This window comes from Sarcophilus harrisii, chromosome 4 (assembly GCF_902635505.1).
Source record: "Sarcophilus harrisii chromosome 4, mSarHar1.11, whole genome shotgun sequence".
Classification (NCBI taxonomy): Eukaryota; Metazoa; Chordata; class Mammalia; order Dasyuromorphia; family Dasyuridae; genus Sarcophilus; species Sarcophilus harrisii.
Genome location: NC_045429.1, coordinates 32236684 through 32253102, shown reverse-complemented (window position 1 = coordinate 32253102; position 16419 = coordinate 32236684). Strand labels below are relative to the sequence as shown.

The 16419-nt window shown below is 35.4% G+C and overlaps 1 protein-coding gene across 1 annotated transcript in view; it reads left to right on the top strand.

Annotated features, from left to right (window-relative positions):
- The window catches only part of BTBD8 (BTB domain containing 8), a 112172-nt gene extending 97966 nt beyond the window's left edge, over positions 1 to 14206 (top strand). The window contains 5 exon segments of the mRNA XM_023501621.2: positions 4465 to 5182; positions 5475 to 5562; positions 8351 to 8484; positions 9633 to 11993; positions 13305 to 14206. Coding sequence (XP_023357389.2) covers positions 4465 to 5182; positions 5475 to 5562; positions 8351 to 8484; positions 9633 to 11993; positions 13305 to 13777 — 3774 coding nt within the window. The 3' untranslated portion in view covers positions 13778 to 14206.
- The last annotated feature ends 2213 nt before the right edge of the window (positions 14207 to 16419 follow it).

The window sequence follows — 16419 nt, the reverse complement described above, 5'->3', positions numbered from 1 at the left end:
GTCACATTTCCTCCTTTCTTTTTTGTACGCACTTGGTCCTAGATCATAGGATTGCAGAGCCAGAAGAGATCTTAGACTCTATTCCCTCCCCTCCCATGCACTCACACACACACACACACACACACACACACACACACAAATACACACACTTTGCAAAGGAGCAAACCTCATGAGGTGCAGGAAAGTGAAGTGCCTTCCCCAGGATCAGACAGCTAGCATCTTATGTGAGATTTGAAGCCAAGCTCTCCTTAACTCCAGATTCACTGTTATCCAGCATGCCAAAGTATCTTCAGAGTCAAGCAGAATAAGTCAAATCTTTCTTCAGTGTACATGAAATCTTTTCCAATGGTATGTAGCCCACTGTAGATCATGAAAGACCAATTTCAACATGGACAACTATCTTAGCTATTTCTAGTGTCTTTGCCAAGACTGTGACTAAATCCCATAAATGGGTGTCATGAACAACTTTTTTTATAGTCAAATATTAATTCGGAGCATAATAAATGGGGGAAAAAATCTGAAGTAAATAGAGGAAATAAAGTGCTCTAGCTGCTTTTTAAGTACCAGGAATCCATAGTGGGGTACAGAATCAATTTAAAAGTGTTGATACTACACTTGAATAATAATTGAAAAATCTTCACAGATGGCAATGATACTGGAATGATACAATAATAAGAATGAGCAGAAGTGGAGAGAGCACCAACACTAAATCAAGAGGGTCCCTTTTCCTTGCCAAGGTCAACCTGCCAACCATGGGATATTGATCCAAGCCATTACTGTATATCGTGGAGTTGATTCCTCAACTGTTGCTTCTTTTTCTCTCATTAATTTTTCTTTTTAACTACTGGATCCTATCCTATCATCTATACATATTCCATTCTTAAAAAGTAACCAGAACTTTGACTCTTTTCTCCTTTTCATGGTTAAACTTCAAGAAGGGGTTTTGTACATTCATCATTTTCTGTTTTGTCAAGTCCTTATAACTTCCTCATCCCTCTCAACCTGGCTATTATTCCATCCCTCCACCAAAATACCACCATAAAAATTATCTTCTTCAGAGAAACTACAATTTCTTAAATGCTTACTCCTAAGGCCTTTTTTCTCAAGTCTTCATTTTATTGGATATTTGTTGACCATCCCCTTCACCAAACCATTCTCTCCTCCCAGGCTTCCATGACATGTTTAACTTGGTACTCCTACCTTTCTGGCTGTTTCTCTGCATTCTTTTTTTTTTTTTTTTTTTTTTACCAGATCATGATTCATCTCTCATCTCATCTCTATCTTTTCATCTCTTTGAGTCTTCCTTTCCCTTTTTTCTCCTCTCCTCTCCTCTCCTAGAGGCATAGTGTACTTTCCTCACTTGAATCAAATATATGCCCACTTCTTGCTCAATAGCTAACCAAAACTGTTGGTTAACAGACCAGAAAAATAGTCATAACAGTTATGATGAATAACAGTTTTTACTGTTACTCATGAGCATGAGTAAGAGTTCTTCTTTGGTCTAGAACTGTAAGTTTGTCAGTATTGGAAAATCCTGGAAACTCTAGTATTTCCAAGAACTGTCTGAGGTATTGAGGGTTTTGGTCATTTGTCCATGGTTTCACTGAGAAGGGTGTATCCAAGATAAGTCCTAAGTCCAAGTCTTCAAGGTTGGTATTCTGTCAGCTCTTCCATGCTTCCTCTAATGAGAAATAACTAGGATGATGATAATCACAAAATGTTTGAGCTAAAAGAGACTTTAGAGAGTGTTTTGTTCAACTTCAGTATTTTACAGGTGAAAAAAGCTTATCCCAGAGAGGTAACATGATTTGTTGCTAGTTAGTGGTAGAACTATGTCTTAAACCTAATTAAATCTACTACCTTAGGATATAGTACTCCTTTTACTATGTGTTTCTACCTCCATAAAACATAAATGATAGACATTTTCTTACCTTGTTCTAGACTAGAGGTTTTTTTTCCTACACTATGCCATCTCTTTTATTCATAGGTTCACTTACATTTTTTGTATTCATTTTTCTTGGTGTAGGAACACTGTACAATTAATTCCTAAGTTTGAAGGAATGTATGTATTTTATAGATCTTAATTGAAGATCTATAAAATACCATTGAACTATATAAACTTAGCCAAGGAAGGAAAAAAGTATTACATGTTTTATTACAAATCTAATAAGTATATTTTACAATTTTATTTTTATATAACCTTCAGAATAACTTTGGGAAATCTACCAGCCTTATAAAATTTTAAAACATTTATTCATTCCATGAACAGTTAGACTAAGTAGAGGTGTAAAACAAATGGAGGTGCCCAGTGCTCCCATTTCTATATTTTCCTCTTATATTCCATCCTTCTGAACTTATTATTTAATTTGTCTTGTGATTTAGGGAAGTCGTAAGGAGAAACTTATTCTTACCAATACAATCTGTTCTATAACTTTTCCTCATAAAAAACTTTCTGAAATGTGGAGTCAAGTAACTTGCCCAGAGCCATCACCCCAGTGTTAATATGTCAAGGGCCGTACTTTCTGTTCTGTTATTTTCTGTACTATATATATGCTACAATATAAGGAACTTAAATTTATTATTCTTTTTCCTTATTAATATTTGCATTGTATAAGAGGACTTTCAAAAATGGGCACAAAACAAATGCCTCTCTTTAATGGTAGAATTCAGACATAATTGAGGGAAAGGTTTAAGTTTAAGCAAGGACCTTCCTTTATATTACACCTACTTAAAATGTCTCTGTGATCCATACTAGCATCTGCATATTAGCATAACTATACTATAGTTGGTAGGTCTCCTACAGTAGATAAATATGTGGCTTTTAAAATTTTCTTTAAAAAAAAATTAGATATTTGTTGATCTTATGTTTTATATTGTCTACTTCCTTTATATTACACCTACTTAAAATGTCTCTGTGATCCATACTAGCATCTGCATATTAGCATAACTATACTATAGTTGGTAAGTCTCCTACAGTAGATAAATATGTGGCTTTTAAAATTTTCTTTAAAAAAAAATAGATATTTGTTGATCTTATGTTTTATATTGTCTACATTTCCCCCTGCATATTTCCATTTTATTCTTCATTATAAAATCCCTCTTTTACAACAAAGAACAAAAGAAAAAATGAAGGGAAAAAATTTCACTAAAATCAATTAACATGTTAAAAAAAACTCATATGCAATAATACATATCCATAGACTCCCACCTTTGAAAAGGAGATAAAGAATATTCTCTTTATCTCTTCTTTGAAGCCATGCTTTATAATTTTGCAAATTCAATTTTTATTGTTTTGCAGTGTTTTTTTTTTTATATTGTTGTAGTTGTTTTATGTTATTTTCCTGGATCTGCTTTGCTTCTCTCTGTTTTAGTTTGTGTAAATATTTTCATGTCTCCCTGTATTAATCAGATTCATAATTTCCTATAGCATAATAATATTCCATTACATTCATGTATCAAAATTTGCTTAATCATGCCCCATTTGATGGACATCTGCTTTATTTCAGTCAGTACCATTTATTGACTGCTTACTATGTGATGGGCATTGTGCTGAATACTAAAATACAAGGAAAGGCAAAATATATTTTTTGCTCTCAGATTTTAGCTGAGACTAAGAGATGGAAATCAGGAGGAGGGTGAGCATTCCAGTCTTCACGCACAACCAGTGACAGTGCTTAAAGCTGAGAGATGCTTGTCTTGTTGATGTAATTGCAAGCAAGCCAGTGTTACTGGGTTGATGAATACATGGTGCAGTATAAGGTTTAAGAAGACTGAAATGGTTGGGGAACACAGGTTATGAAAGGCTTTGGATGCCAGAAAAATTTGTATTGAAAGTACTGCAGTAAATATTTTGGTATATGTGGAGCCTTGTTGTCATTGAGTTTCTTGAAGTATATACCTAGCCAATGAGATGAGTCAAATTGTATGGATATTTTATTGTCTTTGTTTCCAGAATTTCACATTGTTTTCCAAAATGGTTGTACCAATCCGTAGTTTCACTAATAACATTTTAGTACAAATCTTTTGACAAGTCCTCCAACATTGGCTATTCCATCATTTGTCATCTTTACCAGTTTTCTAGAAGCTTCAGGATTTTTTTTGATTTGCATTTCCCTTATTATTGATTTCATATAGTTTTTACTAGTTTTAATTTTTTGAGAACTGTTAATTTATGTCCTTTGACCACTAATGAATTGGGGAATGAGAAATATACATTTCTTATATAAAATTTTAACCTTAACTAAAAATAACAACGTGAAATAAACTTTTATTCATTACTCTAATTCAGATGCCCTTAAAAAACAGAATTCGTGTTGTAGGTTGTTCATAATTATAACATGAATTTTTCTCTTTTTTCTCTTATTTAAAGGACTGAGTATTGAGTATAAAACAATTGCTATATATCAAGGAGCTAAAAGTGGTGCATGTTCTTTTATATCACTAAGTGTTTTCTCTTTTTTCTAGCAAAGTAGATCCATTTCAGACTCTAGTGATATAAAAAACAGATCTTGGAGAGGAAAAGACAAGAAAGACTACTGTAGTTACCCCTCCACTGATCAAGAGAAAATGAAATCTGATGGGCTAGGTGCTTCTGGACATACATCAAGTACAAATAGAAATTCTGTGAATAAATCTTCAAAACATGATGATTTAAAGGGAAGGGACAGTAAAAAAGCAGTGTCTAAGATTACAAAAGATATTAAAACTGGGGAAAAGATTGCTTCTGGAAAGCCTAGAGCTGTTATAAAGCCCAAAATAGAAAATAATGATAACACTAAGACTGATATGTTTGCTCGACAAGATATTGAGCGTTCCTCCTCCTCCTCCTTGAGTGGACAGAAAAATTCAGTAAGTGGAAAAGGAGTAAAAACCCAGGAAGGAAAAGGAGCAGGTGCTCGGCCAAAAACTGTCACTGGAAGCTCAAATATGACAGCTAAAGCAAAGCCTCTGAAGAAAGCCACCGGGAAGGACTCTTCCTGCCCAGGTTCCACAGGCTCTCTCAGCAAGTCAGCCAGTTCAAGTGTGGAATTACAAAGTCCCAGTGAGTGCCTGGATGAACCAAAGGAGAGTGGATCTGTAAAGGAAGAGAAGCCTTCTGACAGTAAACCATCTCCTTGTAATACTCTTCAAGGACATCAAATAATGAAGAGCAACTTGGAGATTTCCAAAGGTTCTGCTGCAGGTGAGTGAAGATATCCTTCGTTATTTAATAGTTTTTGCTGAAGTTCCTGAAAAAGTAAACCTGACTGACTTTTGTTTTTGAATGCTGTGGAGGGTCAAGGGTCAGTCTTCTAGGTCAAGATTCTGGACATCTGGGTTCTAATTGGGCAAGTCCCCTATCTCTCTAGAACTTGTCACTAAGAGGTTGAACAAGATGATCTTGTTTGGAACTATGGCCAGTTAATTTGGCCAATATATTAATTGCTCTGCATTTAATATTTTCTATCCCATAACTCACTCTGCTTAATTTATAGCTGTGAAATCCCGGCCTGTTTCAAGGAATCCTGAGGGAATTTCCAACAAAAAACGAGTTAATGAACATGAGAATCTCACAAGTAATAGGTAGGTCTTCATTCAAACTTTATAATATTTTTTTATATTTTCCCCTAAAAGTTAGTCATATTCTCACTTCTTTCTAGATCAGGGATATTTAATCTTTTTGTCTGTGTTATGAACCTCCCATATAATCCTGTCTCTCCTTCTCTTCCCCCAGCACAAACCGCTTCTGAGAATAGTGTTTTTAAATGTATAAAATATATGTAAAATTACAAAGCAAACCAAGTATTTTGGAACACAGTTATCCAAAAATATATTTATTTAATATTTTCCTCAGTCATATCTAAAACAATTTTTTATATTTGTTTTTAAAACTTTTGAGTTCTACCTTCCTTCCCTTATCCCTACCCCCAATTAAGAAACATGTGAAGTTATGCAAAACGTTTGCATAAAAGTCATGTTGTGAAAATAAACATAGATTTCCCACCCTAATGAAAACAAAACAAAACCTCAAGAAAAAAAATACAGTTAAAAAGAGAGAGAGAGTATGCTTCAATCTGTATTCAGACACTATCAGTTCCTTCTCTGAATATGGATAAGATTTTTCATCATAGGTCCTTCAGAGTAATTGTGGGTCATTGCACTGCTGAGAATAGCAAAGTCATTTACAGCTGGTCATTCCAGAATGTTGCTATTACTTTGATTACAGTATGTTTCACTTTGCTTGAGTTCATAGAGTACTTTCTGAGAGCATCCTGCTCATCATTTCATATAGAATAATAATATTCCTTCACAAACACATACCACATTTTATTATTATATAACATTTCCCAATTGATGGACATCTCAATTTCCACTTTTTTTGCCCTGAGAAGAGAACTGCTACATTGAAGGTTTTTTTTTTTTTTTAAATTTTTTGGCTATTTATGCTTAGTAATGGTGTTGGTCAAAGGAGAATTTTGATTTTATAGCCCTTTGGGGATAGTTCATATCTTTTGATCATTTATCAATTTATCAATCACTCATTTTTTATAAATTTGACTTAGTTCCCCCTCTATTTGAGAAATGATGTCTTATCAGAGAAACTTGTTTCAAAATTCTTTTTATAATTACTATTGCTAATTTGGAACTATGCTCAAAAAGTTAATCAAACTGTGCATACCCTTTGATCCACCAGTGCTACTACTGGGCTTATATCCCAAAGAGATCTTAAAGAAGGGAAAGGGACCTTTATGTGCCAAAATGTTTGTGGCAGCCCTGTTTGTAGTGGCTAGAAACTGGAAAATGAATGGATGCCCATCAATTGGAGAATGGCTGAATAAATTGTGGTATATGAATGTTATGTCAGAAATGACCAGCAGGATGAATATAGGGAAGCTTGGAGAGACTTACATGAACTGATGCTAAATGAAATGAGCAGAACCAGGGGATCATTATATACTTAAACAACGATACTGTATGAGGATGTATTCTGATGGAAGTGGATTCTTTGACAAAGAGAAGATTTAACTCAGTTTCAATTGATCAATGATGGACAGAAGCAGCTACACCCAAAGAAAGAACACTGGGAAATGAATGTAAACTGTCTGTATTTTTGTTTTTCTTCCCGTATTATTTATACCTTCTGAATCCAACTCTTCCTGTGCAACAAAAGAACTGTTCACTTCTGCACACATATATTGTATCTAGGATATACTGTGACATATTTAACATGTATAGGACTGCTTGCCATCTGGGAGAAGGGGTGGAGGGAAGGAGGGGAAAAGTCGGAACAGAAGTGAGTGCAAGGGATAATGTTGTAAAAAATTACCCAGGATGGGTTCTGTCAATAAAAAGTTATAATTATGAAAAAAAATTACTATTGCTAGCTATTTCCCCCCATTTATTCTTTCTCTCCTTTTGCTCTGTCTTTTTTCAAAAGTATTTTGCTCCTGATGACTCCTCTTCCAATATGCCCTCCTTTTTTATCATTCTCCCCTTTGCTGGATCACATTCCCCTCCTATTTTCCTGAAGGGCAAGATAGATTTCTATACCCATATTGAACATGTATGTTATTTCCTCTTTGAGCTAACTCCCTCCCTCCCCCTCTCCTTTCCCTGTTTCCTCCATGGTAAAAGCTTTTTTTTTTCTTTTTCTTTTTTTATGGCAAATAAATTATACCATTCCACTTCTCCCTTTCCCTTTCTTTCAGAACATTCCCCTCTCACCACTTAATTATCATTTTTTAAAGATATTATCCATTCATATTCAACTTACAACTGTGCCATCTGTCTACATGTATTCCTAACTACCACGATAATGAGAGAGTTCTAATGTGTTACAACTTACATCCTCCCATGCAGGACAAAAATGTTTTTAAAACAAGTTTACAGGCCCCAGGATAAGAATCCTGGTCAAGGTTTTGTCAAGAATTAGCATTTATTTATTTATTTGCTGAGGCAATTGGGGTTAAGTGACTTGCCCAGGGTCACACAACTAGGAGGTATTAAGTGTTTGAGATCAAATTTGAACTAAGGTCCTCCTGACTTAAGGGCTGGTGCTCTATCCACTGTGCCACCTAGCATTTTTTGTAGAAAGAAAAGAAAATTTAGAAGAAATGGTGGTTTGGGGTTGGGGGGAGGAAGTATATTTAGATTTGTGGTACTTATAATTAATTGTTTTAATCTTAATTCTAAAATTGATAATATATGAAGCTTTGAATTATCTGTTTTTCAAAAAGGAAGTAGATTGTAAGTTAAATACTTTTATAAATATTGATAAAAATATTTTTAAGGACATACTATTTACTTGAGAGTTTTGTTTGGAATTTTAAATCTGATACATGTTTTCTTTTCTTTCTTTATTTTTTATTAGTACAACCAAGAAGGTTATTGGCAAGGGGTCTGGTGATCATGTCTCCCAAGCAGTTTTGAAGAAAAGAGGACACAGTAGCTCTGTAGGTCTACAACGAGCAAAAAGTGCTCCATCTAGTCTTACTAAAACCCAAGGTAAAATAGAAAGGCTCTGAGAATGAGCTGTTTTTTATTGCTCTGACTGCTGGACTCAATTTGAGAATTTGAGTAGCAGGCAGCCAAAGTACCATAGAAACCTTTCTAATTTGCTTTTCTCCATTGAATTAACATATTCTTTTTTTATTACCCTGTAGACCCAAAATAAATAAGGACATTTATGCTTTTTAACAAGATATTTGTACTTATTGGAGGGGGATTAGAAGAATGGTTGAGTTTCTTTTTGTTCTTTTTTTTCTTTCCTTTTTTTGTCTTATTTTTTATTTATGAAATGAAAAAATTATATCTCCCAACTTAATCTGTACTTAAGGACTTTTTTGTTTCTAGCCCATGTGTTGTTTATGAAAGCTTCATTGTTAATTTTAAGAATTCTTTATTCATAATGAGTGCCTGCAGTGATGGTATAACTTAGGAAATTTGTAGTATAAGTAAGTAAGTATAACTTAGGAAATTTCTTATACAAGAAAGAATTTCTCCGGAATCTGGGAATAGGAATTAAATTATAATGGAAATAGAATTTGTCATTGAGTTTATTATCATTTGATAATAGATTAGAATTAAATTAAATATTTAAAATGTTTAACTCTTTGAAGAACTTGAATATTTAAATTAAAGTTTATAGAAACTAGGGGAAGAAGGGATTTTTACTTTAAATTTTAATGTGTTCCCAAAATTTAATTTATCACATTTTTTCCATTTTTCCATTAATATTTTAGCATATATTATTTTAATGTATTGATGAACCTAATGAGAGCTACTTCAGAGTTGAGAATTTGCTTACAAGAGCAAAATAATTGATATTGAGCTTGTATTCCACAAATTTACAAAAGACATACCCTTGATATGAGTTAAAGAATCACATATGCAATTATATAAAATCTTAAATGAAAGGAGATAGATCTAATTCTAATACTATTCACTGAGAACAGGATTCTTTCTGCTTATTTGATGGAGAAGAAAAATGTAGTTTTTAAGAGGGTTAAATTAAGATCTTTTGTCTCCTATTTAGCAGCAATCAGTTCTGCCTTTTTTCAGTCCAGTTACTTGTATAAAATAATTTAATATTAAATCTATTTCATTCTTTGTTTCAAAGGTAGTGTATTTTTAAACTTTTTTTTTTTTGCTAGGATCCCAAGGAGATTCACCAAATTCATTAAAATCTACAGCCTCTCTAAAACATTCTGAAGAAAATGTGATACTAAATCCAACACCTAAGAAAAAAGCCACAAAGCAAGCATATGCATCTTTGGCAAAAGCCAATGTAAAAACAATGGCCAAAATTCAGGTGCCCTCAAAGAATGGGGAAACTGTTAACAATAAAGATCAGAAACAGAAAACTACTTCTGGGCAATCTACAATAAAGTGTCAGCCTTCTTCCCAAAGATCTTCAAGAAGTGAATCACCTGTGATCCTAAAGAACACATATAATGATGGACCAAAAAATTGGGGCCAGAAAATTGAACCTATTGGATTCCAAGTTAATGATAATAACAAAGCCAAACAGAAGCAACGTAGGTTACCAATTAATCCTGTATTAGAGACCAATGGTGTGAAAACATGTTCATCTTCAAGTCTGTCTGATCCACAAAAGCCATTAAATTATGAAGAAATTGATAAATCTACAGTAGAATCTGAATTGTCACTCCCTCCTGTGAACATTCAGATTTTACCTAAACCGAATGAAGCAGTAAAAAGTGAAGTAAAATCCAAACACATTTCTAAGGGTAAAAATGACATAATGTATCCTGGTGATGGAGAAGGCATTAATTACAATGTGCCTAAGATACATAGTGTTACTGATGGGAGTGGTGATGCAGAGTCAAAATTTTATAGCAGCACCCATCTAAAATCCATGACTTTAAGTCCGAATCCAGCCCAGCAATGTGAAATTATTTGTAACTTTGTGGATAAAAATCACTTAGATTCAGAAAATAGAAAGCACTTGTCTTCAGAGAGAGGTAGCTATTTGGAACAAAAGGCTACTATATCAGACATTAAAAGTGGGAAAGATACTTCAGTGAGCCTTTCAGAAAGAATCAATCCTGCTTTTAATTCTGTACAAGATGAAAGAAAATCTCATATTTTTGAGGAAGAGCTAACCGTTAGTAGTCAGTTGCCGGATGAATTTTCCATGCAAGAAGACAGGCATGTTCCAAACAGAACAGATGTCTCTGATAAATGTTTTTTGAGTCAAATATCAGAAAGAAATTCTCCTAAAGATGCAAACCCAATGGGAATGCCCGAGAGCCATGAGAATTTGGAAACTCCTTTTGTGGGTCATTGGAACCTGACTACAGGTGGGATGCACCAGCGGGAGAGTCCTGAATCTGATACTGGCAGTGCCACTACGTCATCTGATGACATAAAGCCTCGATCTGAAGATTATGATGCTGGAGGGTCTCAGGACGATGAGGGCTCGAATGAAAGAGGCATTTCTAAATGCAGCACTATGTTATGTCATGATTTTCTGGGAAGAAGTAGCAGTGATACCAGCACTCCTGAGGAACTAAAAATCTATGATAGTAGTTTAAGGATAGAAGTAAAAGTGAAAAAGCAAAACAACTCTGATGTTTTCCAAGTCAATTCAACAAGTGATGATGACATTCCTAGGAAAAGACCCGAAAATTTGTCTCAACAAGGGATGGCAGTGAACCATCCTCAGGAGAAAGAACATCTTCCACGAGGAAGTATTCCATTTACTCAGGAAACAGACCAGGTTTCTTCCTCAGCAGACGAAACGGAAGATGAAAGATCTGAAGCTGAAAATGTTGCAGAAAAATTTCCTTTGTCCAACCCACCTCCTCAGCAGTTCCAAGGAATTGTCAATTTGGCTTTTGAAGATGCAGCCGAAAATGAAAGCCGAGGGTTTCCTGCAACTAACAATTTTAAAAGGTCAATTTTACTTTCCGTGGATGAATGTGAAGAATTGGGATCTGACGATGGGGAAGTTCATACCCCCTTTCATCGCTCTATCAATTCTCTGACTCCTGAGGTTTTTGATAGTCTTTGTCATGAACATCATGGAAAAACTTCATCTTCCAGATACTCAGAAATTGAAGATAGTTTTTTAGAGTGCAAACAAAGTGAAAAAAGTGACAAATCAGAAGGAAAGGGGAGCCTCCTCTTGGGTCCTAATGAATTTGACTCTACAGAAAGAGATAAACAGGGTACTTCAGCAAACCGTGCAGCAGATATACCAGGTAAAGCAGATGGACTTTGTCTCCCAGAAGATGCCAGTGTGAGTGTTAGGTGTGAAGAGGACAATGAAACACAGCAGTGCATCCGGTTTTATGAGGGTGAAATAAAATCTCAAGAAAGACCTTGTCATTTGGCACTTCATCAAAGAGAACCCAGTTCAGACACACCAAAGACCAACAACTCAACCTGGTCTGTGGACTCCCAGAGGAGCCAGGTTCTAACTCAGGAAGGTCTAGTGAAAGAAATCTGCCATGCACCTACTGAAAATGCTAATACTGCTCTCACTGCAGGTAATGTACAGAAATAGAAACGCTAAATGCTTCAGAAAACTTAAATTAACAGTCAGATTTTAAAGTTGTCTGGCGTGGTGGCCTGCATTTTAGCAAGGTAGAATTTGTTTGCCAACTAACTCAAATTTAAATGAAACTTAAAAGTTCTTTTAAATCTGAATCGGCTAGTTTGTTTCTTTACTGCTTCTCTGGAATATTAATGAAAAATAATTTACTCTTTAGTAAAAATTTTTGATAGTTGTTAGAGCCATTCTAGTGAGAGATTTTATGCGAAGGAATAAGAACTCAAGTTCCTGTAATATATTTATTTTCTGTCTAATTTAACAGGCATTATTGACTATCAGAAATTTTGGTATACATTAAGTGTGCTTATTGAACTATGCCAATGTATATCTAAGAGGGATGTGCAATAACTATAGTAACAATGTAACAAGAGCATTGACTTATTTTAATGACTATATCCATTTATTGTAGCAATTTATATGAATTTTACAGAGATTAAGACTTTCAGGATCACTCTGATTCTATTCTAAAATTTTCCAATAAAAAATAAATTTCCTAAAAGAGATTCTATTTAGAAGCAATGATCCCATATGAAAGAGCTTTGGCTTGTTTCATATGGTGTGAAATGTTCTTGTCTAGTTGTTTTTTGCCTTTGTCTTCATTAATATAGTAATTCAAACTAGTGACCCATGTTTAAAATATGCAATAGCTACCTCCTAGCTCTTGTATATTCAGAACTAATCCAATGCTGACCAGCACGTTCAGCAGAACCATAACAAGTGGTCAGGCAATCTCCAGGTTGGACTCTTGTTTGTGTTCGTTTGTCCTTGCCTGCAGCTTCTCTTGCATGTGCACTAGATGATAAGCCTTGGGATGGAATGCTTTTGTTTCTCTTCTTGGAAACTGACATACCTTAAAAGTCACCTTTAAATTACTGTGGTTTTTTTTCCCTTTATGTTGTTATTGTAGAGAAGTAGATGCCTGAGTGCATTCTGTGTTTGTGTTTACATGATTTATGTTATTTTCTGTATCAGAAGTTTTCTAAGTACAGTATGAAGATTTATTGTGAATGACCAGTGGTGATTTTGCTGCTTAAACTTCACATAGAAACATCCTTTGTTTTTGTTTGTGTTTTTACGTAAAAACAGATGCTTCAAAATTTTGTCAATTTTGTATAAGCTTTTTTTTCCTTTTATTACTTTGTTGGATTGTCCCTATTACGTTGAGTTAGTGTTGATCTGCAAGACCCCAAGGGGGGGCGGCCAGCTGTGCGGTTCTTACATTGTGGAGTCTTATGGATTATTTCAGGAGACATAGATGGTTGTGACACATTGGCACACACCTGCATGTATGAGCACCGGTCTTCAAAAGCCCTTTCTCCAATCTATGAGATGGATGTGGTCGAAGCTTTTGAGCAGAACATGGAGACAGAGACACATGGCACAGCCACAGACTATGAAGATAGCCAGCACTTTGCGGAACAAGATTGGACTCTTTTAAAGCAGCTGCTGTCTGAGCAGGATTCAAACCTCAACATAAAAAACTCTGTTCCTGAAGACCTAAATTTAGCACAGTATCTGATCAATCAGACATTGCTTCTAGCACGAGACAGTTCAAAACCTCAGGGTAAAGCACATGTGGACACTTTGAGCAGATGGAGTGATCTCACATCTCCACTTGATGATTCTTCAGCAAGCCTCACTATGACAAGTTTTTCCTCTGAAGATTGTTCTTCTCCCCAAGGAGAATGGACAATTCTTGAAGTAGAAACTCAGCACTAAAGAGGTCAAAAATTTTTAGAATTGTGAACTTCTTTACCCCTTATTTTTTATGCTTATATCCATATGATAACTGCATTAGCCAAAGGCAAACAGCCCTGGGTATGGAGGGCTCTCTAATCTTTCCAATTTACCGAGGTTAAGGTAGTTCATTTGTCAATGAGATATAATTACAGGTGGAGGAAAAGTTCAAAACTCCAACAAATGTTTTTTCTAAGAATCATGAGCATGTTGCTATAGTTCTTTGAGAAATTAGAAGTCTTGTAAGAAAATTCTTGTCTCATTTTTCCTCTCCCAGCTGGTCATTTGTTCACTTGTCCTTTAATACTCAAGGTGTGAATGCACAATAAGTGGAGCAGTTCCATTTCCTTTTGCGCTGCATATGATAACATGGTAATCTTCAACAATAAAGGATTCACTGTGCTTGTGTCAGTTTATCTGCACCTCATCCGTGCTTATAACACTTAGACTGTGAACAACCAGATTGGGTTGGCCTTGAGTTGAAATCAGTGATGAATTTCAGGAGAGCCTTATACCCTAAGTTTCCTAAGAATTTATAGTGAAGAAACAATGATGTTAACTACCTAAGACCACATCTACTCTGTTACATGAGGGAAGTGGTAAATAATGTAAATCAAGGTCAGGGTGGTGGTGGTGGTGGTGGTGGTGGTGGTGGTGGTGGTGGTGGTGGTGGTGATGGTAGAACAGGTATTTAAAATTCCCCTGCCACACTTCCCTTGTTTAGGAAGAATAAGGAAGTCCGCTTTCCTTATCTGAACAAATGTGTGATTCCTTCTCTATTTACTTCATGAGAAAAATCTTTTAGAGTCATATATTTGGGATAGATATCAACCCAGGGCAAATAAGGGAAGATTTCTGGGGGTTCTTTGTGGTTTGGTGTCTGTTCCAAAAGTTTTTAGTGGTTTGATGAGTATTTTCTTTGTGTGACTCTAGTTCCTTTTTTTTTCTGCATCTGATTACCATTCCCTCTATAATCAGGGTTGAAGATGAAGCTTTATTCTGCACTCTACCCCCGGAGAAGTACTTCAACAACTAGATGTGGCTCATCTTTAGATTGACACAAAACGAAATCAGATGAGAGTCTGACTGGCTCTAATTCCCTGTCTTTTCAATTTAGCCACCTCAACCCAGCTACTATGGAGGAGTTCATATCTTCTCTTTCCTCTATATTGAAAAAAGGTTTTACCTTCAAGATTTGAGGTCCGAAATTTTGTGAAGTCATAAAACCACGAGGATTGGTTCACTGCAAGTTCAGTTATATAACAAACTGAACACTAACTGATGCGCAGCAATATTTGTATATATCTGACTAATTACCTATCAAAGACCCATCAGTGTTTATATATGACTAATTACCTGTCAAAGACTCCTCACTTTTAAGGTCCCTGTTCCATTCCTAACTTTGTCAGCAGATGACTTTACTTCTTACTTTACTGTAAGATTGCCACCTCTCCCATTTTCTGTACTATCATTTATCCCTCCCCAGGCAAACCCCCTCCATTTGTACTCTTAATCCCATTTCTTTTTATTCCTTGGACCTGTTGTATTGATCATTCCAAAAATCTCATCTTCAGTGTCTGTCTGTCTCCCTCTCTGTGTTTCTCTCTCTCTCTGTCTTTGTCTCTGTGTGTGTCTTCCCCCTCCCTCTTAGTCTTTTCCCTCTACCTATAATTGCACTCAATTCTTTCTTTCTTGTACTAAGAAAGATGATTTTGCCATCTGTGCTTTTCATTATTCTATAATCTCTGCTCCCTTTTGCTGACAAACTAACAAGCATAGTTCCTTTTGCTTCTCTTTTCCTCACTACACACTCAACTTTTTATAGTATACAACCTAATAGACCTTCAGATTACCTTATTATCTTCAATTTTTAGACGGGATTTGACACTATTAACCAATACCCCTCATTCTTGATAATTTTCTCTTCTTTCAGTTTCTATAACACTGCTCTCTCCTGATTTTCCTTTTAACTCCCTAACTAACTTCATTCTTCTTTCCTGATTCTTTTTCCTTTTTCTATCCTTTGAGTGTAGTTGACCCCCTAGGCTGTTATCCTTGGTCCTCTCTGTCTCTACACTACTTTCCTTGAGGATCCCATCCATTCCTAAGGTTCCAATTATCTCCTCTCTGTAGATGACTCCGAATTGATATCTAGTCCCACCCTGTTTCACATTTCCCATGCTTATTGGGTATCTTCCCTAAATGTTTCTGTCCCTTAAACTAGCCAAACTAAAACTGAACTCGTTATCTTGTTCTTTTTGTTTCAGCTACTTCGAGATTTCTTATTTCTGTTTCTATGATATAGACCTAAGGCTAAAAGAGAGCTCAGCAGTTATCCAGGTTTAAGAGCACAACCTTCTTTACAGACACCCAGGCTTGAGCTTAGGCTCCCCTTTAGCTTGTTCCCTGCTTCATCATGAATTGTCTTCCCTTCAGGTGCTCTCATTTCTGCATCATTCCTCCATTCAAAGTAAAAGTAAATTGCTTCAAAAATGATCTCTTTGCTTCCAGGTCCAACTATGTCACCTATGCAAAAACCCACTTCCTATTGCTCATTATAGAATAAAAAGCAAACTTCTGTCCTGGCTTTTAGCCTTCTTGGAGTCATTCCAGTGACTCTTTCT